At 36.6% G+C, this 23,560-nt stretch overlaps 2 protein-coding genes across 2 annotated transcripts in view; both read right to left on the reverse strand.

Annotated features, from left to right (window-relative positions):
• Positions 1 to 23,560, reverse strand: part of TMEM232 (transmembrane protein 232) — a 188,034-nt gene that overhangs the window by 42,457 nt on the left and 122,017 nt on the right. The window lies entirely within an intron of this gene.
• LOC134369461 (small ribosomal subunit protein uS5-like) lies at positions 1,450 to 15,685 on the reverse strand (the record flags this gene model as incomplete). The annotated part of the gene is made up of 2 exons (XM_063085933.1): positions 1,450 to 1,637; positions 15,256 to 15,685. Coding segments are annotated over 2 exons (618 nt in total), but the record flags the coding sequence as incomplete, so codon positions are not given.

Raw genomic sequence — 23,560 nt, forward strand, 5'->3', positions numbered from 1 at the left:
AGTCGGCGAAAAAAGAAAGAAAGAAGACGGACCAATGATGTCTAGTGCATCAGTGGACGACGGACAAAATCCGTTCTCCTTTATTTATACCATGTTTACCCTCTTATTGATTATACTTAATCATAACTTTCTAAAGAGTTACATATCATTTTTTACAGATCATAATCTTTTCAGAAAGTACATATCATTCTTCAAAGTGACGAAGTAATGAGTTATCCCAACCGATTGTTCTCAGTCAGTCACTGACCATAACCTCCCGGAAAAGTACATACCATTTTTCAAAGTGAAACAAACTTAACCAGCAAGCAAGAGTTTTAAACTGAGGTCTGTGGCCAGTGGCCAGAGTTCTCACGGTTGGCAGCACATGGGCTTTTTAAGTAAAGCATTTAACCCTTACAACATATGATTTACATATCCATCACCTATTTTGATTTTAATTTTTTATCTTAATTGACTAAAGGCAACAATTATTTAAAAAGCAAGCACATCCTTTCATAATATGAATTTAGCTATTTGTGTAAAACGATTCTTTGTTTAAAAATTTTGGAACAACTTAAAAGCCCAAACCTAACCGATTTTTTTATAAAGAAAACTTTAAATTTTTTACTCATATTTAATCTTACCATACCATATATTTGTCCTCTATATATGGCCCTGTATAAGAAAGAGGGGGTCTATTGGCTCCTACATGTTGCATGCTTTTTCTTCCTCCAGGGGCCCACCAGATATTGTTTTTCTTTAATATTTAACCAACATAATTGTCATCTCTGACAATGAGAACCCTGTATGGTAGCATAGTGACCCAGGCAACTTGTGCCTCTGGTAAATTTACAGGAAAACTTATTGTTACTTGGGACCATTTATTTTGCTCCACCACCTTATCCATCTATCTGTACAGGAAGACCTCTAGGTTTCTTTGAATTTCCTTTTTTGAACAATGGTTAGGACAAATCATGGACCCAGGTGTACTTTTCAACATTTTTACCTGGGTTACATTAATCAGATCAAACTTGTTTTATTAACTGAGAAGTTTCCCAAAAGGCCAGTTTTGTTAGCCAAGAAAAATGCTATTTCATTTGTATCTTTTTTTTTTGGATCACTTCTGCGTTCGGCCACATATACTGCTGTGCTGTGTGACTTTTTTTTTTTTTTTTTTTTTGTCTTTTTCGTGACCGGCACTCAGCCAGTGAGTGCACCGGCCATTCCTATATAGGATCCGAACCCGCAGCGGCGCCGCGCTCCCAGCGCTGAACTCTCCCGAGTGTGCCACGGGCTTGGCCCTCATTTGTATCATTATTGAAGAGTATTTCCAAAAATGTGGGTACTGAAACTGCCACCACACACCAGACGCACAAGAGCATAAGCATTCCCATAAAACATCCAATCATTCCTGGGGGGGGGGGGGGGTGACAAGTACACGCAATCCAGAAAATACTGGAATAGGGATTTTCAGGAAGGCTTCTGTGGGAGTCCTGCCACACACACGGAGATTCTCCGCAGCCCTGCTGAACGGAGAACCGACTTCCTTACATTGGCACGCCCTTTCCCATAGATGCACGTCTTCTGACATGGGGCCAATTTAGCCATGGTTGGAACAGTTGTGGTGCTGGTACTAGAAGCAGCTTTTGGAGGTAGCCCTGGGCAGCAAGCCCACGGAAGGTTACTCAGGCCTCTTCCCCAAGGCTATTTTGTCTCCCTAGACTTCTGGGCCTGTAATGGAAGATGCAGCCTTGAAGATCTCTGCAATGACTTCAAGGTCTTTTTTTTCCTTCTCTTGATAATCTCTTTCTTCTGTACTAATCTCTTTAGTAAAGAGTCACTGGGCTGCACCATTGCATTTTTCTCCTGAAATTGCTCTCTGCTTCTCTACCACATGGCCAGGCTACAAATTTTCTAAATCTTTACACTCTGCTTCCCTTTTAATTATACATTCTGGCTTTATATCATGCCTTTTCTGCCATAACTCAGCTTAGGCTGTTGCAAGTAGCCATGCTGCTTCCTGAATGCTTTGCTGCACAGAAATTTCTTCCATTAAATACTCTGGGTCAGCACCTTTAAGTTTCACATTCCATAAAACTTTTAGGCATAAATAGAATATAGCCAAATTCCTTGCCGGTTCATAGCAAGGGTGATTTTTGTCCCAGCTTCCAATAAACTCCTTATTTCTATCTGAGACTTCCTTAGAATGGTCTTTACAGTCCATATTTCTGATAGCATTTGGTCATCACCACTTAACCAGTCTCTAAGAAGTTCCAAACTTTCTCTCCTCTTTTTGTCTTCTAAACTCCCAACAGCAGCTAGGCTTTTTCTAGCCTATTCCTTCACATTCTTCCAGCCTCTCCTCAACACCGAGTTCCAAAGATGCTTCCACATTTTCAAGTATTTGTTATAAGCAGTAACCCACTTCTCTGGTACCAATTTTTTGTATTAGCTCATTTCTGTTGTATATAACAGAAATACCTGGAACTGGGTACTTCATAAGAAAGTGAAATTTATTTCTTACAGTTTCAGAGGCTGGGAAATTCAAAGTCCAGGGACCACATCTGGTGAGAGCCTTCCTTGGTGGTGGCTTTACAGCAATGCAGGGGTCTCACATGATAGAAAATAGTGGAGCAGAGAAAGAGAGACTCTCATATGCTCTCCTTTTAAAGCTGCAGAACCACACCCCTGACCACCATTATTAATCCATCCATTATAGCTTTGCCCTTAGAACCTAATCACCTCTTCAAGGCCCCAGCTTTCAATTACCATAATAGGATTTCCCATCCTCAACAGTTACAATGGAGATTAACCTCAATATATAAGTTTTGGGGACATAATTCAATTTGTATCAGATAACATTTACAAAATATCAAAAAGTCAAATGTCTATAAATAATGCTAACAAAAAATATTTAAGACTTCTAAACTGAATATTGTCAGATATTAAAGAACATCTTGATAGACCAAGTACTATACTATGCTCATGGATCAAAAGACTCAATATCATAAACACAGTATTTTTCTCCAAATTAGTTCCTCGATTAAACATTCAAAAACTTTTGCTGTGATTTGTGTGAAAATTCAAGGGTCCTAGAGAACCCAAGGCAATGCTGAAGCTGAAGACCAAATATTTCATCAAGATTATACCACTACGGAAGTTGAAAGTATGGTATTAGTAAGGATCTAGAAGTAGACCAATGGAAAAATAGTCCAGAAACAGACCTACCTATATACAGTTAATCGATTTATGACAAAGATGATCCTGTAGTGCAATGAGGAAAGGCTATCTTTTTTCTTTTTCAGTAACTGGAACTATATCTATTTTTGATGCCTATGGCACATTGTTTACAAAATTCCATCCCAAGTAGAGTGTAGTTTTAAATATAAATAATGACTTCCAGTCAAAATGAAGTAACAGGTTTGTATTTATGCTCCTATCTGAAAAATTGATTTTTAAAAGAGAAATATATATATGGGTGTGTGTGTGTGTGTGTGTGTGTGTGTATATATATATATATATATATGTATAAGACAGTTCTCAACACACTGGACATCAAAGAGTGAAGGACAGTAATCCCCAAAGACAGGAAAATAAATGAGGTCCAATTGTCCTAACTTGCTGCCCAGAGAAAATCATCAAGCTGTGGTACTGGGAGGGAGAATCCAGACAGAACTCATCAGGTCCTTGAATTGAGGAGCTGGAGCTGGCAGTACGAGGAGGCCAAAATGGCTAAAGTTTGCAGGGCAAGGTGCTGGAGAGGTGAGAATTTCTCAGAGAGAGAACTGTGGACATCTCCAGAGGTCCCCACCCAGCTGAGTACTGATCAGTATACACATTTGAGGATACTGCTGGTTCTGGGAAAATAACCACTGGGAAAAAGGTAGTGAAAACAATCCTTGGTGTTCATACAGGGCCAGAAATAATCCATTTACAACCAAAAGGGAAAATCTCATAGTTCATGGACATCAGGTAGAGTACTTAGAAGGATCTTGCCTCAGTAGTTGGATAACATTAGCCCTAGGTTAAATTCTGCCTTAGTCTTGCCTAACAAAGCTTAAAATTGAGGTCCAAAAAATTCAAACTCTTTTCAAGTAACTTAACCAGGTATCAGAACAAAACTCAACAACAAGGTAAAATTCAAAATCTAGCATCCAATTTTTAAAAAATACTAGGGAGGTCAGTCCCATCACTTAGAGAGGCCTGAGAGCATCTAGGCCCACATGCCCCGAGTCAGCTATGCTGGCAAAGGCAGGTGTCATGAGACCCACAGGCCAGTGCCTAACACCCAGAAAGACCTGAGAGCCACCAGGCCCACACATCCCAAGTCAGCTGTGCCAGAAAAGGAAGGTGCCATGGGACCCTGAGCCTAGGCCTGTGCCTGCTGCCCAGAGAGGCCCAAGAGCCACTGGGTCCCCATGCCCCTGGCCAGCCTTGCCAAAACAAGCAGGCGCCACAGGACCCCCAGCCCAGGCTAGTTCCCACTGTCCAGAATTGGCAGTCCCTTCAGGATCCAGGCCAGACATCAGAGTAGAATGAGTGGACCATGAAACCCCCTGCCATAATGATTAAGCACCAAAGGAAAGATACCAGAGATATGAAAAATCAAGGAGGTACATCACCACCAAAGGAATATAATAACTCTTAAGATCTAGATCCTATAGAACAAGAAGCCCTTGAAATGACTGACAAGGAACTTAGAGCAACAATTTCAAGGAAACTAAATGAGATACAAGAAAACTCAGTTAGACAACACAATTAAATGAAAAAAAATATACAGGACCTCAAAGAAGAAAGGTACAAAGAAATCAATGCCCTGAAAAAGAATATACCAGAGCTTGTGGAGGTGAAGGATTCATTCAACAAAATAAAAAACACAACAGAGAGTCTAACCAGCTGGCTAGAACAAGCAAAAGAGAGAATTTCTGACTTTGAAGACAGTCTCTTTGAATTAACACGGGCAGACCAGAAAAAAGAATTGAAGAAATTGAAGAAAATCTAAGAGAGATAACAAATAACATTAAGCACTCAAATATCCTAATTATGGGTATTCCAGAAGGGGAGAAAAAAGGAAATGGCATGGAAAACATACTCAATGAAATAATAACAGAAAACTCCCCAGGTATAGGGAAAGTCACAGATCTCCAGATTCAGAAGGCCCAAAGATCCCCAAACATTTTCAGCCCAAAAAGGTCCTCTCTAAGACATGTTATAGTCAAAATGGCAAAACTCAAAGACAAAGAAAGAATATTAAAAGCTGCAAGAGAGAAGCAGCAAGTCACCTATAAGGGAGCCCCAATCAGACTAACATCAGAGTTTTAATCAGAAACCCTAAAAGCCAGAAAAGAATGGGAAGATATATTCAAAATACTCAAGGACAAAAATTGCCAGCCAAGAATACTTTACCCAGCAAGGCTATCCTTCCAAAATGAAGGACAAATAGTATATCTCTCACACACAAAAAAACTGCAGGAGTTCACTACCACATGACTGGCCTTACAAGAAATTCTCAAGGAAGTACTGGGTTTGATACCTGAAAAACAACCATCACTACCGTGAATACACAAGAAAGAACAAAACCTACCAGTAAAACAAAAATGCTAACAATAAAGAGAAAGAATAGTTTTTCTACCACCCCAAGAAACCAACAAACACAGAAGAAAAACAGAAAATCAGAAAGAAAGGAACAAAAGATACTTAGGACATCTAAACAAAAAACAAGAAAATGCTAGGAGTAAATCAATACCTTTTGATAATTACTCTACATGTAAAAGGATTAAATTCCCCACTCAAAAGACACACACTAACTGACTGGATTAAAAAGATAGACCCAACAATATGCTGCCTTCAAGAGACTCATTTCACATGTAAACATACACAGATTGAAAGTATGGAAAAAGATATGCCATGCAAATAGAAATGAAAAACAAGCTGGAGTAGCTATATTTATAACAGATAAAATAGGCTTTAAACCAAAAACCATAAAAGAAGATAAAGAAGGACACTACATAATGATGAAAGGATCTATCCATAAAGAAGACATAACAGTCATAAATATATATGTACTCAATGTTGGAGCAGCCAGATTTATAAAGCAAACACTGTTAGACCTAAAAAAATGAGATAGACACTAACACCATAAGAGTGAGGGATGTGAACACCCCACTCTCAACATTGGACAGATCGTCAAGGCAAAAAGCAATAGAGAAACACAAGATCTAAACAATATTTTAGACCAATTGGACTTGGCAGATATCTACAGAACATTCCATCCAACAACCTCAGAATATTTGTTCTTCTCATCAGCTCATGGAACATTCTCCAGGATGGACCACATGCAAGGTCCAAAAGCAAGACTCAACAAATTCAAAAAACTTGGAATTATGCCATGTATTTTTTTTAGATCAAAATGGATTAAAATTAGAAATCAAGAACAAATGAAACTCTGGAAACTGTATAAAAATATGGAAATTATACAACATTCTACTTAATGACATATGGGTCCAAGAAGAAATTAAACAGGAAATTTAAAAATTTCTTGAAACTAATGACAATAATGAAAAATCATATCAAAACCTGTAGGATACCACAAAAGCAGTTCTAAGGGGGAAATTTGTCACACTAAATGCTTACTTCAGAAGAATGGAAAGATGGCAACCTAACACATCACCTTAAAGATCTAGAAAAACAAGAACAATCCAAACCCAAAGTTAGTAGATGGAAAGAAATAATTAAGATCAGAGCAGAACTTAATGAAATAGAAATCCAAAAAAAATGATACAAAAGATCAATGAAACAAAAAGTTCATTTTTTGAAAAGATAAACAAAACATACAAACCTTTAGAAAGGCTAACTAAGAAGAGAGATGATCCAAGTAACAAAAATTAGAAAGAAAAAGGTGATACAGAAATACAAGAAATAATTAGAGACTACTATAAATAACTATATGCCAACAAATTTGAAAATCTGGAGGAAATGGATAAATTTATGGATACATACAAACTATCAAAACTGAGCCAAGAAGCTATAGAAAATCTGAACAGACCAATAACAATAAAAGAGACCGAAGCTATTAACAGAAGACTCCCCAAAAGAAAAGCCCAGGACTGGATGGGTTCACTGCCTAGTTCTACCAAACCTTCAAGGACGAAATGAAACCAATTCTCTACAAACTATTCCAAAATATTGAATCAGAGGCCATTCTCCCAAACTCGTTCTATGAGCTCAACATCACCCTGATACCAAAACCAGACAAAGATATATAAAAAATAGAAAACTACAAGCCAATATCCTTGATGAATATAAATGTAAAAATCCTCAATAAAATACTAGCTAACAGAATACAGCAACACATACACAAAATAATCCACCACGTTCAAGTGTGATTCATCCCAGGGATGCAAGGTTGGTTCCACATATGCAAATCAATAAATGTGATGTACCACATCAATAAAAGGAAAGACATAAACCATTATGGCCATCTCTATAGATGCTGAAAAGCATTTGACAAAACTAACATTCCTTCATGATAAAGACTCTCTACAAGTTATGTATAGTTGTAAAGTATCTGAACACAATTAAAGCCATGTATGATAAGCCCACTGCCAACATCATCCTGAATGGAGAAAAGCTTTCATCTTTTCCCTTAAGTACAGGAACTAGAAAAGGATGCGCATTCTCACCACTCCTATCCAACACAGTGTTAGAAGTAGTAGCCAGAGCAATCACAGAAGAGAAAGAAATAAAGGACATTCAGATTGGAAAAGATGAAGCCAAACTGTCCCTGTTTGCAGATGATATGATCCTATATATTGAACAGCTTAAAGCCTGTACAAAATAACTTTCAGTTGATAAATGATTTCAGCAAAGTTGCAGGATACAAAACCAACACACAAAAATCAGTAGCATTTCTATACTCCAACAGTGAACATGCAGAAAAAGAAGTCAAGAAAGCTTGCTCATTTACAATAGCCGCCAAAAAATAAAATACTTAGGAATAAAGTTAACTAAGTATGTGAAAAATCTCTACAAAGAGAAATACAAACCACTGTTGAGAAAAATTAAACTGGACACAAGAAGATGGAAAGATATCCCACGCTCTTGGATCAGAAGAATTAATATTGTGGAAATGTCCATATTACCCAAAGTGATCTACAGATTCAATGCAATCCCCATCAAAATTCCAATGACATTTTTCTCAGAGATGGAAAAAGCTATCCAGACAGTTATATGGAGTAACAAAAGACCATGCATAGCCAAAGCAATCCTGAGAAAAATGTAAAGCTGGAGGCATAACACTACCTGACTTTAGACTATATTACAAAGATTTAATAAACAAAACAGCTTGGTACTGGCATAAGAATATACACATGGATCAGTAGAATAGAACAGAGAACCCGGAAATCAACCCATACACCTACAGCCATCTGATCTTTGACAAAGGCACCAAGTCTACACACTGGGGAAGAGACTGCCTCTTCAGCAAATGGTGGTGAGAAAACTGGATATTCATATGTAGGAGAATGAAACTAGTACATCTCACCATCTACCAAAAATCAACTCAAAATGGATTAAAGAATTAAATATACATCCTGAAACAATAAAACTCCTTAAAGAAAACATATGGGAAACACTCCAGGAAGTAGGAGTGGGTACAGACTTCATGCATATGACCCCAGAAGCATAGGCAACTAAAGGAAAAATAAACAAATGGGATTATATCAAACTAAAGAGCTTCTGCACAGCAAAAGAAACAATTAATAGAGTTAAAAGACAACCAGCAGAGTGGGAGAAAATATTCTCAAAATATACATCTGACAAAGGATTAATATCCAGAATATACAAGGAAGTCAAACAACTTTACAGCAAAAAAACAAATAACCCATACACTGTTAGTGGGACTGAAAATTGCTGCAGCCATTATGGGAAATGGTATAGAGATTCTTCAAACAATTACAGATAGATCTACCATATGACCCAGCTATTCCACTGCTGGGCATATACCCAGAGGAATGGAAATCGTTATGCTGAAGGGATACCTGTACTCCAATGTTTATTGCAGAACTATTTACAATAGCCAAGAGTTGGAACCAGCCCAAATGTCCATCATCAGATGAGTGGGTAAAGAAACCGTGGTATATCTAAACAATGGAATTCTACACTGCTATAAAAAGGAATGAAATACTACCATTCACAACAACATGGATGAACTTAAAGAAAATTATATTAAGAGAAACAAGTCAGTCATAGAAAGAGAAATATCATGTTCTTACTTATTTGTGGGAGCTAAAAACAAATAAATAAATAACCACAAACAAACAAAGGGTCGGGGGGAAGAAGGCACAAGAATCACAACAATTCCTTGAACTTGTTAAGACAAATGAATAGATATGATATAGTGGGGGAGAGGTGAGAAAGGGAGGGGGGAAAGAGAAACGGGTAAAGGGTCACAAAAATAAACTACAATGTATATTGAGAAGTTAAAATAAAAAAAATTAAATAATCAAAAAATAAAATGTAAAGGCCAAAAAATTGTTTTGATTTAAAAAGCAAAAGTTTGATAAATGTTTACATATATTTAAAAAATAAATTTTAAAAATTACTAGGCATGTAAGCAAGCAGGAAAATACATCCCATAATAAGAAGAAAAATCAAAGCTAATCCAATAGTGACATAGATTACAGAATTAGTAGACAGGACAGTAAAATAGTTATTATATCTGTATTCCATATATTCAAGATGCTAGAGGAAAGACCAAACGTACTGCATGGAAATCTAGAAGGTATGAAAAAGACCCAAATCAGACTTCTAGAAATAAAAAGTAAAATGTCTGTTATGAAAAAGATACCTCTGGGACTAATGAGAGTGTAACTCCTCAAAAGAAAAGATTAGTGAACTTGAAGATATAGCAATAAAAACTGCAAATTGAAACACAGGGAAAAAAAGAAGACAAAATAAAATGAATACAGCGTTGATTCACTGTGGAACAGTTTCAAGTGGCTAAATATGCATGTGATTGGAGTCTCTTAAAGAAAAGAGAAATAGGGGGGAAAAAATTGAAATAATAGCCAAGTTTTTTCCCCAAATTGCTGAAAACTATCAACCCAAACATTCAATAATTTCAACAAACCCTATGCAAAGAAACAAATAAAATTTCACCAAGACATATGATGATATAATTACTATATACAGGGATAAAGAAAAAAGTATTAAAAGCAACCAGAGAAAAAAATATACAATATGTACAAAGAATGATGAAAATAACAGCAGATTTTACCTATGTAATTTAAGACAGAAGACAGTGTAGCAATATTTTTAAAGTATTGAAGTTAAGCAAAACAAAATAAAACCTTGTCAGCATAAAAATTATTTATCCACAGAAAATATCTTTCAAATTTTAAGGCAAAATAAACGCTTTTTCAGACTTAGGAAGAATTAAGGATTTCATTACCAGCATACTTGCATATCTTGCACCACTAGAAATATTAAAGAAAATTCTTCAGACAAAAGATAAATGATACCAGACAGAAATCTGGATTATAGAAAGGAATTAAGAGTACTAGAAATGGAAGCTACATGGATAAATGCAATATATTTTGACCTATTATTTGAATCACTTAAAAATATTACCTGGTATTTACAGTGAAAATAATAATATATTTTGTGTGATATATAACCAGTGCAGAAATAAAACTTATGTCAAGAATAACATAGTAGCCAAGAAGGGAAAATTGAAGTATAGTGTTATTATACTATATGTAAAGTATTACAATATCACTTGAAAGTTGACTCTGATAATCTAAAGATGTATATGCTATGAACCATATTGCAATAGTATAAGTAACACAAAGAGTTACACCTCATAAGCCAAGAAAGAAGATAAAATGAATCATAGAAATGCCCAATTAATTCAAAATTAATTCAAAAGTAAGCAGAATACGAACAAAAAAGAGTAAACAGATGGAGGATAAGGATGATAGAATGAAGTCAAGTCATATCAATCATTACATTAAAATGTATGTGGTCTGAACAACCCAATTCAATCAATGGTAAAGATTGCTAGCTTGGCAAAAAAAAGAAAGACAGAAGAATAAGCTGCCTATAAGAAATGTACTCTTAATCAGAAATAGATTAAAAGGTCAGAAAACCATACATCATACTGTCACTAGTCATACAAGATGTTAACATTGATCAAAAGAATGCTGGAGTGACTATATAAATGCCTATTTGTGGGAGAAGCCGCAGAAAGGCTGCTTGTGACTTGGCACGAGGATCCTAAATGACCCTAAAGTCTAAGCAGAGGCCTGTGTGACCAGAGTGACAATGTCCGCCTAACACACACATTCTCTCCTCCCTTTCATTATTCCACCTTCATGGCTACGAGCACATCGAGAAGAGAAAGCATCGCTAACAAGCAATGACTGTGTTTGTATCTTTTGTTGAAACAAACATATTTGGTCTACTCTTTGTAGAGTGTTCACTGATGTGGCGGGCAGCTCAGAACAGAAGTTCAGGAGTCCATTGTCTCCAAAGGCACATCTAGTCTGGCTGCACCCAATCCAGTCTGTGCAAAACAATCATCCAAATATAATAGAAGGGCAATATTTCAGCAGGTTATAACCTATATAGAAAATCTCACAAAAGCTTTTTCACAGCCTTACCTGGAGCAAAGAGAGAGTCTACTGTCATAATTTTTTGTGTAATTAAATTACTTTATCTTGTTGATTGTTAGAATGGCCTAGTTAGCAGATCAAAGGATGCATGAAAGCAAGTTTCTTAGTTAGAAAAAGAAAAGTATTTTTATTCAGAAAATACATTTCAGGACAACAAATATTTTATTTTACGACCTAAAATAAGAATTTGAAATTATTAGAATTAGGTTAGTTCTTGAGATAAAGAAAATATTTTTCTCCAGAAATGCTGTTGAGCATGTAAATGCTTTCATAGATGCTATTTCATCTAATCCTTATATGGAGCCCATAAGGCAGACAGAATTATTCCAATTTCGTATTAAGAAACCAAGGCTCTGGATGGATAGGTCCATTGATTAAATTTAGGAAACTAGTAAGTGATTGAACTAAATCCAAAACTAGAGTCTCTCAGTAACAGTTAAAATATTTTTAATTGTTATTGCTGTATCACTGCTACCAGTTGCTAATAAATTTAACCTGAACAATTGATTTTAAGTGAAAATTATTTTAATAACTATAATCTTGAAGGAGAGTAAATGAGAAAAATGTTGCCTTGTTTAGTATTGATTTTAATGTCAAAACCAGGGTGTATATTTAACTATTAAATTGACTGTTTTATTTTTCCATTCAAGTTAACCTAATTGAGTTACTCTGATAGCATCTCTTAAATTTAATCAAAAGCGCTGAGGGAAACATTCTTCAGTTTTGTAAAAGTTGAAATGATGATTAAGTGGCTCACATTTGCTCCGATGTAATATGTCCCCTACCTTTTAAAATAATATATTATGTTTTTTCAAATTATAATTACTTGTATCCTTAAAGGAATCATTCGATCCCAGAGTTCCATTTTAGCCTTATCAGTTAATCAATTAGAATTCTTGTTGGACATCTATTATGAGATCAATGAAGAAAATGAAGGGAAAAATATATACTATCCTAGATCTTAATGGGTTTCCAATCTAGAGTTGGATATAACATAAAGGGAAGCACTGAATCAATAAAAGGATGAGGAGATGAAGGGAAACTAATCTTGAATAGTGGGAAATAATAATAAACATAAGGTAATGAAATTATCAGTATACAATCCATATAAAAATCATATCTTTTTTGGAGCTAAACTATACAGCATATTCTAAGTGCCTTCAGGTTTCTGAGTTGGGAGAATAACGTAGGCTATGATATCCAGGAAAACTCCATGAACTCTAAAAATTACTATGCAAATGAACATTACTCAGGAAACAAGGTAAATGAGGGTATTTTACCTGTGGATTAAGGGATTCTTTTTATCCTGGTAGAGGGCCACAGTCAAGATCCCCTCTACTTCTCTACTCAGGATGAATAGACTCCGCCTGGTCTTTCACTCAGTGAGGTAAAATATTAGTCCAACAGGGAAGCAGAGATGGCTTGAAGAGCAGCAAAACTAGAAGTGAAGAAGTAACTTCAGGCCACAATATTTATCAAGATGAAAGGTGATGGTGCTTTAGACGAGGGTATTATAGTGGAGATGGAGAGAAAACGGGTGTACTTAAGTATATTTTGTAGGCAAAGCTCACAAGAGTTCTACTGAATTGAACAAAATGCTGAGAAGACTTACAGAGGAAAATCTATATATTATTATTTTGTTCTATTGTTTACTGGGGAAATGCCAAGTTTCTTAGCTTCAAACAGCAAAGACCTTCATTTATTTTTCTCTTCATTTTTCTCCTTTCATTTGGTTTACAATTGAAGAAGAAAACTTTTCATTACTATTAGCAGTTAAGACCACAGACAACGTTTTAAAACTCTTGTAGCTAAGGAAGTTGCAGAACAGAAAAGTCAGGATTTGGAATATACATAAAAAGTGAAAAATAGAAAAAGGAGAAAAGACCCGTCCAGGATCAAAATCCATTTTCAAACTGAAATACTGTTAAAAAATAAACTTCATGAAACCTAAAATTAATTTTAAAAAGTTTAAATGTGCATGTAAAAATTAATATGGAAATGTTAAAAATATTTACTTAAAGAACAAGATTATTTAAAAAATTAATAACATGACCCTGAATCTAAAGAACCAGATTATTTTAACAGAATATATGGGTAACTCACTGTCTAAAAAGGAAGCTCAATATAGGTCATAGCTTCGATGTCTCCTTGAGGCAGCAGGGTATAAGTTAACTAAACATCAACTAACTGAATTATTATTGGTTATTAGACAACAATGTCCTCAGTACCTTAAAGAAAGAAATCTTGGTGGTGAGGGAAGGGAACTGTATTAGTCCGTTTTGTGTTACTATAACAGAAATACCTGCGACTGGGTAATTTATAAAGAACAGAGGTTTATTTGGCTTACAATTCTGGGACAGCTGCATCTGGCATGGGCCTCAGGCTGCTTCGACTCATGGTGGAAAAGTGGCAGGCAGCCGGTGGATACAAGCAGATCACATGGCGAGAGAGGAAGCAAGAGAGAGAGGAAGCAAAAGAGAGAGAGAGGAGGTGCCAGGGTCCTTTAAACAATCAGCTCTCATGGGAACTAATAGAGCAAGAAATCACCCATTAATCCCCCCTCCCCCAGGGAGAGCATTAATACATTCATGAGGGATCCGCCCCCATGACTCAATCAGTTTCCAACACTGCCACGTTGGAGATCAAATTTCCACATGAGTTTTGGAGGGGACAACACATCCAAACTCCATCAGGAACAAATTGGTCGACAGTTAAAAAATGCAATAGGTCTAGTTAAGGCTTCTCATCTAATGGTTTGGAATTCATGTTGAGTTGCTTTGAGTTCTATTCTAGACCTTAACAAAAAACAAAGACATGTTTATGTCACTGAAAAAGAATAAAACTTAATCTTTGGCAGTAACTTAAAAAACTTTTAATTGGACAAACTAAATAAAATCCTTGTTCTTTCTGTTTATGTCTACATACATGTGTACATGGATGTGTGCTGCATCTGCATGTTCATGTCTGTGTGCGTTTGTGCTGTCTGCATGTTGCCAGGTTGGCTTGTAATTAGCGCATGTTCATTTGATGGATGAATGTACTTTCAAGTTCACATAACTTTAATTTTCTAAAATTGTTAATAAGATAGATGTGTTTTCAGGGTTTGATTTAAACCTTTTGCCTAAATTTGTCTTTAGGTCAACACATTTTGTGGTATGTTTAATACTTGTTTAATTAGTTTAAGGACTAAAAGCTGTAAAAAATCTGGCTTTTGGGCTTCTCCCAAAGCCCTGCACATGTCTTGTTATTAACTTGTTTTTGTGTCGGGAGCCATATTTAACAATAGCCGCCATTTTTAACAAATAACCGCCATTTTATGTAAGCCTTTCTCTTCCTCCTCAGAAAAGCCCGCGCTCGCCAAGCCAACACCCCTCCCACCTCCTCTTCTCATACCATGCCACTATCACCCCCCTGCCTTTCCGCCTATCATAAGCTGCCACACTCTGTGACAGCCCGCCCCTTCTTCACTATGTATATAAGCAATCGCCTAATAATAAAATTTTGAGGCTTGATCAGAATCTTGTCTTGCCTCCATTCTGCGTGTCTCCTGTCCCTCCCCCTTTTCACCAGCTACAGGTAGTCCTCCTCGAGCCCACGTTCTTACCTGTCCCGCAGGACGGGACATTCTGGCGCCCAACGTGGGGCTTGCCAATCTTGTTCCCCCAGTAGCCTCTCCGCACCGGGACAATGGAGAGCTTGGCCAGGATGATGGTCCCTCTGATGGCGGTGGCTACCTCCTTCGAGCACTTAACACCTAGGCCGACGTGGCCGTTGTAGTCTCCGATGGCGACAAATGCCTTGAACCTGGTCCGCTGGCCAGCACGAGTCTGCTTCTGCACCGGCATAATCTTCAAAACCTCATCCTTAAGAGACGCCCCCAGAAAAAAGTCGATAATTTCAGACTCCTTGATGGGCAAGGAAAAAAGATAGATCTCCTCCAGGGACTTGATTTTCATGTCCTTGACCAAGCGGCCCAGCTTGGTGACGGGGATCCACTCCTTGTCTTCGGCCTTGCCTCTGCGAGCTCCACGTTCTTACCTGTCCCGCAGGCCGGGACATTCAATGTTAGGGAGACCTCCTTATCAAACTAATGAAATTCAGGCTGCTTTTCCCCCAGGATTGTTGTCCCAAATTCAGGTCGCCGGCTTAAAAGCCTGGCGCCGACTCCCACCCAAAGGGTCCGCCACCACTTCCTTGGCTAAAGTTCGTCAAAAACCAGACGAACCATATTGTGATTTTATTAGCAGACTAACTGATGCAGCAGAACGATTGGTTGGGGAAGGCGAAAACGAAAGCGCCTTCATTAAACATCTAGCTTACGAAAATGCCAACCCCACCTGTCAGGAAACTATCCGCCCACACCGCGGCGGTTCTCTTGCTGATTATATTAAGCTTTGCTCTGGGGTTGGGGCCTCCCACACCCTCGGCCTTGCTATTGGAGCTGCCCTAAAACCCCTTGTTGCCGCAACAACCAACAAGGGACAACAATCCAAGACTTGTTTTACATGCAAACAGCCCTCGGGTTTCAATCTCTCTGATTGCCTCCAGGGACTTTCACAAAATAATTCCTATGACGTTGATGTCGGATTTGTCACCTTTTCCCATTGTCATTCCATAACTAACATTTCCACCCCCATCTGCTCTTCTCCAGGACAGGTATTCATTTGTGGAGGCAACCTTGCCCATACCTTTCTCCCTACTAATTGGACAGGCCTCTGCGTTTCAGCGAGCCTTCTCCCTGACATTTCTATCATCCCCGGAGATGAGCCCGTCCCTCTTCCTAGCCTTGACCTTATAACAGGACACCACCGGCGTGCTCTCCAAGTCATTCCCTTGCTTATAGGCTTGGGGATTACAACCGCTGTGGCCTCCGGCGGGGCGGGGATAGGGGTCGCTGTTGACACCTATAATAAGTTATCTCGTCAGTTAATTGATGATGTTCAAACCCTCTCTGGAACTGTTAATGATTTACAAGATCAAATTGATTCTTTAGCTGAGGTAGTTTTACAAAATCGCAGAGGGTTAGACCTATTAACTGCAGAACAGGGAGGGATCTGTTTAGCTTTACAGGAGCGGTGCTGTTTCTATGCCAACAAGTCTGGCATTGTCCGAGACAAAATCAAGAAATTACAAGAAGACCTTATCAATCGAAGAAAAGAATTGTTCGAAAACCCGCTCTGGACTGGACTTAATGGACTCCTCCCTTACCTCCTCCCTGTCTTGGGCCCCCTTCTTTGCCTCCTTTTACTTATAACCTTCGGTCCCTGGGCATTTCGCCATCTCACCAACCTAATTAAGAAACAAGTTGATGCCGTCCTTTCTAAACCTATCCAAATTCATTATCAATGGCTGGCATCAAAGGACGCGGGAGAAGACTACTATGGCTCCCTCCCTACGGGGACGACATGATAACCAGAGGCATGTCTACCCTCTCCCTTTAGGGAGAACAGGGTATGAGCACCTGGGTGAGTGTAAAACAAAGTATTGCAAGGGAAGGTCACAGAACTCCGACCTCCTCTGGGTTTCCCTGTAAGCACGCCTGGCTTGCATAGAGGTTGGTATCTAATCTATCAAAAAATCAATTTCGGCTCTGCCCCTCCCCCCAAAAGATACCAAGAGCCAACGATGGTGGATTAAAAAAAAAAAATCCACGGGGGAGCCAGGCCCCTACTCCCTCACCCGGTTAATGCTCGCCTTCCCTTCTGTCTTTGAACAGAAAGGGAGGAGATGTCGGGAGCCATATTTAACAATAGCCGCCATTTTTAACAAATAACCGCCATTTTATGTAAGCCTTCCTCTTCCTCCTCAGAAAAGCCCGCGCTCGCCAAGCCAACACCCCTCCCACCTCCTCTTCTCATACCACGCCACTATCACCCCCCTGCCTTTCCGCCTATCAAAAGCTGCCACACTCTGTGACAGCCCGCCCCTTCTTCACTATGTATATAAGCAATCGCCTAATAATAAAATTTTGAGGCTTGATCAGAATCTTGTCTTGCCTCCATTCTGCGTGTCTCCTGTCCCTCCCCCTTTTCACCAGCTACAGGTAGTCCTCCTCGAGCCCACGTTCTTACCTGTCCCGCAGGACGGGACATTCTTGGTTTTAAGCCTCTAAATACACCAAGTTTAGGCCGGCCCTGTGGCTCACTTGGGACAGTGCGGCACTGGTAATGCTGACAGTGCCAATGCTATGGGTTTGGATCCTATATAGGGGATGGCCGGTGCGCTCACTGGCTGAGCATGGTGCAGACAACACCGAGCCAAGGGTTGTGATCCCCTTACCAGTCAAATAAATAAATAAATAAATATACCAAGTTTTTGGCTAGGAAACCATAAACATCTATTTAGTAAACAATAGGCGAGACTCAAACTGGGCTTTAGGTAATCTGCTCTGACAAATGGACCCCTATTTACTAACCTGAATGTATAAAAATGTTCTTATCAACACACATTGTCGCCTGGGTTTACTAATCAAACAGGACTACATTTGTCTTTGCTAAAAGCTTTCAATTTGTAAACCCCACTAAAACCAAAAAAAAAAAAAACCTTTCTATATATAATTTTTAAACAAATTAGGCCAATTTAACATTGATAAAAAAGAAACAACTACGTAAAAAGAAAGTAACTTAAGGAAGGCTATGGATATGGGGATGTGGTTATGGTTGGAGGGGCTAGAGAGAAGGAAAAATAATTTTTATGTGAAAAAACATCTGGTACAGTGTATTTTTGTCCTAGAGTAAAATGACTGGCTTTTTAGAAAGTAGGAAGTATAGGACAAAAGCAGAATGTCTAAGTAAATCATGATAATGGTTTATGTAGATAAGCTTGTTAAAGGGGTTTTACAGTAGAAAGATTAACTGACTTTATAAACAAATTATGTGTGAGTTTTTCTAAAAATCAATGTCAAAAGTATTCTGATACAGGGTTAGAGTTTGCTCTCCTGTGATGGAACAGCCAGATTTTCCTTAAAGCACTTAACTGCTCTTAATAGAAAATTGTAAAAGGTTGTCTTTGACTTTTAGATAACTGGCCTAGGAAGCTTATTTCATGTTTTATCATGATAATTTCTTGTGCTCTCTGCCTTTGAAATCCTTTACCATTGTGGTTTTATTTTTATAATGATTTGTGATCCTATCTAATTGAATGTTTCAAACCTTTATTTAACAAGCTTTCCAAAACCAAATTCTAAAAACTTAACCTTTTAACTCCTTTTAACTTAAACTAACTTTAAAAAATTCCAAAAGCCCTGAAACTTCTCAAACTAATTGGCTTATTTAATAAATTAGACTATATGGAAAAGCATCGTTAGTACTAAAGATACTATGGATATGTGTTCCAAAATCTTGTAAGGTTCTTAAACATCTGTGTCTGGATATAAATGCTACCAGTCATAATCTTGGTTTAATTATAATTTTAAAATGTTATATTTTCAAATATTTCATGAAAAAACTCTGATAGGTACAGTTTCCTGACAAACTTTGACCTGATACCTTTAAACTAAAGTTGCAAAATTCTAATGAAAAAACTGATGGATTTGTGAAATTGTTCACAAAGGTCAAAACAACAAAGGTTAATTAGTGAACTAATTAAAAGAATTATGGGTTTTTACAATTTCCTTATTTTGAAACACTTATTTCTCTAAATGTTTTGTTTTCCAGATTTAAGAAAACTCTCTCTCTCTCATCAGCTATCTATAACTAACAACAGTTTGGTAAAATATCATTTAAAACAGGGAGAAAAGTATTTGTTTTCTCCCTATTTGATCCCCCCCCAATTTAATAACTTTAAATATCCTTATGATTATTATGGCAATGTGGCTATTTTTATAAGTTAAATGAAAATTCATTCTCTCTCTCTTTATAACAGGATATAATTTAAAACTTTAGACATAAGATAGCATGTCTCACTTTTAAGTTGCTGACCCCTCCTTCATGTTGCCTTAATTTGGCCTAACTGCTGCTTCATCCTGCTGTTCATCTTTCCCCCTCCAATGTGGGACCAAACAACCTGGGTGTCAGCTTTCCCAGCACTGAGGGATCTATACAAAGAAAAGTAAGACCTTTTCAATCAAGATATTGATCATCGATGCTTTTATGAGGAATGCCTGGATCATAAAGGGGGAAATAACATCTTCTCTACAAAAGCAGTTTTCTAAATTTTCCTGGCCTTAAAGAGGGTGTTTGTAACTTGGATGAGACATCCTGTTCTTAAACAAAAAACTTGTAATTGACCAAAAATTTTACAAAAGACTAGTTGCTCTGAAAACAATAATATCCTAGACAGTTTAACATTAACAAACTCTCTGGACTCAGAATCAACTATTGTATGGAGCAAAATCCTGTTCCGGAGTTTCAACAATTGGTGATTGCCCCCAGTTCACAGCACCTGGAATGATGCTGCTGCAGCCGCCCTGAGAGATGATGACATCATCGGTCCTCACCTGAAGTAAATTAAAAGGATTTGCCATGCTAAATGATAACAACTTTGTTTTAAATGCTTTTGTCTTAACTGTAAAAACCTGATCTATAGCTTTTGCTTTTTGTTTTAAATAAATAAAATGGGGGAGATGTGTAATATACTATAAAGCAAATGTACTTCATGGGGTCTGGTTTTCCAAAGCCTTGTAGTTTCAAATATTGACCTTACAAAAAACAGGAAATTTTCCCCAGGCTAGTCTCTGTTGTAAAATAAAGAATTGTAACACAGCAAGGCTGCTGGTTCAAAGACAGACAAGTTACTGAATGATATGTAAAGATACTGGGAAATTGCTGTAAGAAGGGAATGTTTGCTAAGATCAAGCTTTTGTTGGTGGACCACTTAATTACCTTAATGGAATGTCATCTGACTTGTTTTTACTGAATGTTACCAGTTTCTATTGTTAAACTTGTTAAAACTTCAAGCCCACTTATGTCTCTTCCTGTAACTTCCTGGGCTGTAGAATAAATGCAGGAAGAGAACCCCAATTCGTGGTTAATTTCCCAAATGGAAGGAATGCCTCACTATTGAGGGTTCTGGGAGATTAACCACTTCGGGGCTTCTCACTGCTCAGAAGAGATGGGCTTTAAGTAATCCTTCGTGGGTCTGTCACCCAGGGGAAGAGGGGTGACAAATCTGTGGGGGGCAAAGCAACAAAAATATAGAGAAAAGAGGGCAGGAAAAGTATACATGAAAACAATGTATTTTTAAAAAATCTTATGAAGTGCTAATAGAGGAAGCAATAGGCTCTTAAACTAGCTGTCATTTATTGAATATTCATTATTTGTCAAGAACTATTCTAAATATTTAATTCTTTTGGTAATAACAATGTGCAATTTTAAATGTTTTTGAAAAATTTAAAGATAAAATTATTTTAAACATCAAAATTAAAAAAATAATAACACTTGAACAATATGGTTTTTAAAAAGTAAAGAAAGTAGTGAGACATATTTGATTCTTCAGAAAAGACAGATGTTGAAATTGGAAAAATATAAAATAAAATACCCAAATAAAATGTTTTTAAAAGCATATTGAAAAATAAAATATCACAAAGGTATTGAGAAAAGTAGAACACCAAAAATAAGACAAGAAATAAAACCACATTATAAAAAGCAGTGTTGGAAGTATTGATAAGAGATGAGATATAATTTAAGGCAAAAAAAGAAAAGCATTAAAAAACTATAAATAGAACTTTATGTTAACAAAAATTAAAATTCACACACAAAAATAAAAGCTGCAAACTGGTATGTGTGTATCAGAAACTTTCAAATACAAGGAGTATTCCAGCAATTAAAAAAAATAATAAAAAGGAAAAATAATTCATTACCAAGTGCTGTATATATCAGTTATTCAAGGTTCACTTACCATTTAAAAATTATCAATACAATTTATCACATTAACAGGTTAGAGAAAAAAAATTATCTCCTCCATAGATAAAGAAAAAGAAATTAAGTCCCAGAACAAATGAATTTTGAAACTCTTATTAAACTGTGATTTTAGGTGGACTTTTTTAACTTAGGAAAGTATACCTGTCCAAAACCTGCAGCAAAAAATATGCTTAATAGTAAGAATTTTGAAGAATCTCCTGTTGATTAAGAGAAAAATGTGAAGATGCTTATTATCAGTACATTTTTTTTCCCAAAATTACCTGTACATCTTAGTCTAGAGATAAAGAAAAAGAAATAAGCATATAAATAAAACCATTATTTATAGATGATATGATATACATATGGAGATACAAATTAATCTATAGACAACCTGCCAAGACTATTAACAGAATTCAGAAGTTTTACTGACTACAGTATCAATGTATGGTAATCAATAGTATAGCTATGCAACATGAAACAATAATTTTTTTAAAGAAATTTATATAAGCCAATTGACGGATGAAAGATCTAAAGAAAATGGAGAACTATTATTGAGATAGCAATTCTTACCAATTGATCTATGAATTTATTGTAGGTCAAATCAAAATTTCAACAAGATTATTTATAGAATTTGACAAATTGATCCTAAAATCTATAAAGAGAAATAAAGGATCAAGTATAAATAATATCACATAAATACACAAAAAACTAGAGAAGAGACTTTTCCCTGTCACACACAAAGACTCATTGTAAAGCTATAATCATTACAGCAGTAAGATATTGGAACAAAACAGAAAAACAAAGGCCTGAGAAGAGCAACAGACTACATAAATGTACCTGGTATAAGATAGATGCAGCATTACAAATCTGTTGTAAAAGTATTCAGTAAAATGATGCTAGGAAAATGTGTGTTCCATATGGAAAAATAATAAAATTAGAACCTACATTGTACTATGCACAAAAATAAAATATTCCAGATGGATTAAAGACCAAAATGTAAAAACCAAAGCTGTAGATGCTCCTCAAGAAAATACAGGAGAATATTTTTAGGATATCAGGATAGGAAAGAGTTTTTGGGGGGAAAACAAAGAAATGCAGAATACTTGAAGAAAATTGTAAATTGAATACACTAAAATTCAAGACTTTCATACATGAAAAGACATCTTAAAGAAAATGAAAACACACATATTTTGGGGGGAAATTGAGGCAACATTTGGATTTAAATTAAAAAATCAAGTTATTGAGAAAAAAGCCAAACAACACAGTAGAAAAATGGCACAGGATATAGTCAGGTATTCACTGAAAAGGAGTCAGTCAACCAGTCAACCTACTAAGAGATTCACAATCAGTGGAGTAGAAAGAGAACACAAATCAAAGCAACACTGAAATGCCATTTTACATACTGGTAAAAAAACATTTAATCTCTCTGAACTAAATTTTGGCAAAATTTAGGGTTAGCAGGAATCCTTACATATTGTTCTATAAATTATACAACCACTTTAGGGAACAATTTGGCAATAGCTGGTAAAGCTGAATATGCATACATCTGCGACTCAACAATTTCTCTTCTAGGTATGTCTCCCTGTGCAGATCTTACTCATGTTCCCAAGGAAACCTGAGCTAGAATATTCATTGTAATGCTTGTTGGAATTGAAAAATAAAAAAACTGGAATTAACTAATTGTCCATTAGCAGCAGAATAGATAATCTGAGGCTTAGTCATACATTTATACACTAGACAGCAGTTAAAATGAGGGACCCAGTTCTATAACCATCAACACAAGTACCTCTAAAATATATAATGTTGAGAAAAAATAATTGCTACATTGGTGAGTCTCAAAAACACAATGTTATGTAAAAAGAGGCATGTTGTAAATACATAGGTACAGTAGAAAATTTTAGTAAAATTTAAAACACTGAAAGAAAAGAGTAGATTGATACATTATCTCCGGAATAAATGTAGACACTTGGACATGAATGATACTTCCAAATTTTAGAATAGTGACTACTTCTGAAGAGGGAGAGAATGGAAATGGATGGAGGTGTGATAATGTACTTTTAATTATAAATT

Source organism: Cynocephalus volans, chromosome 2 (genome assembly GCF_027409185.1).
Source record: "Cynocephalus volans isolate mCynVol1 chromosome 2, mCynVol1.pri, whole genome shotgun sequence".
Taxonomy (NCBI): Eukaryota; Metazoa; Chordata; class Mammalia; order Dermoptera; family Cynocephalidae; genus Cynocephalus; species Cynocephalus volans.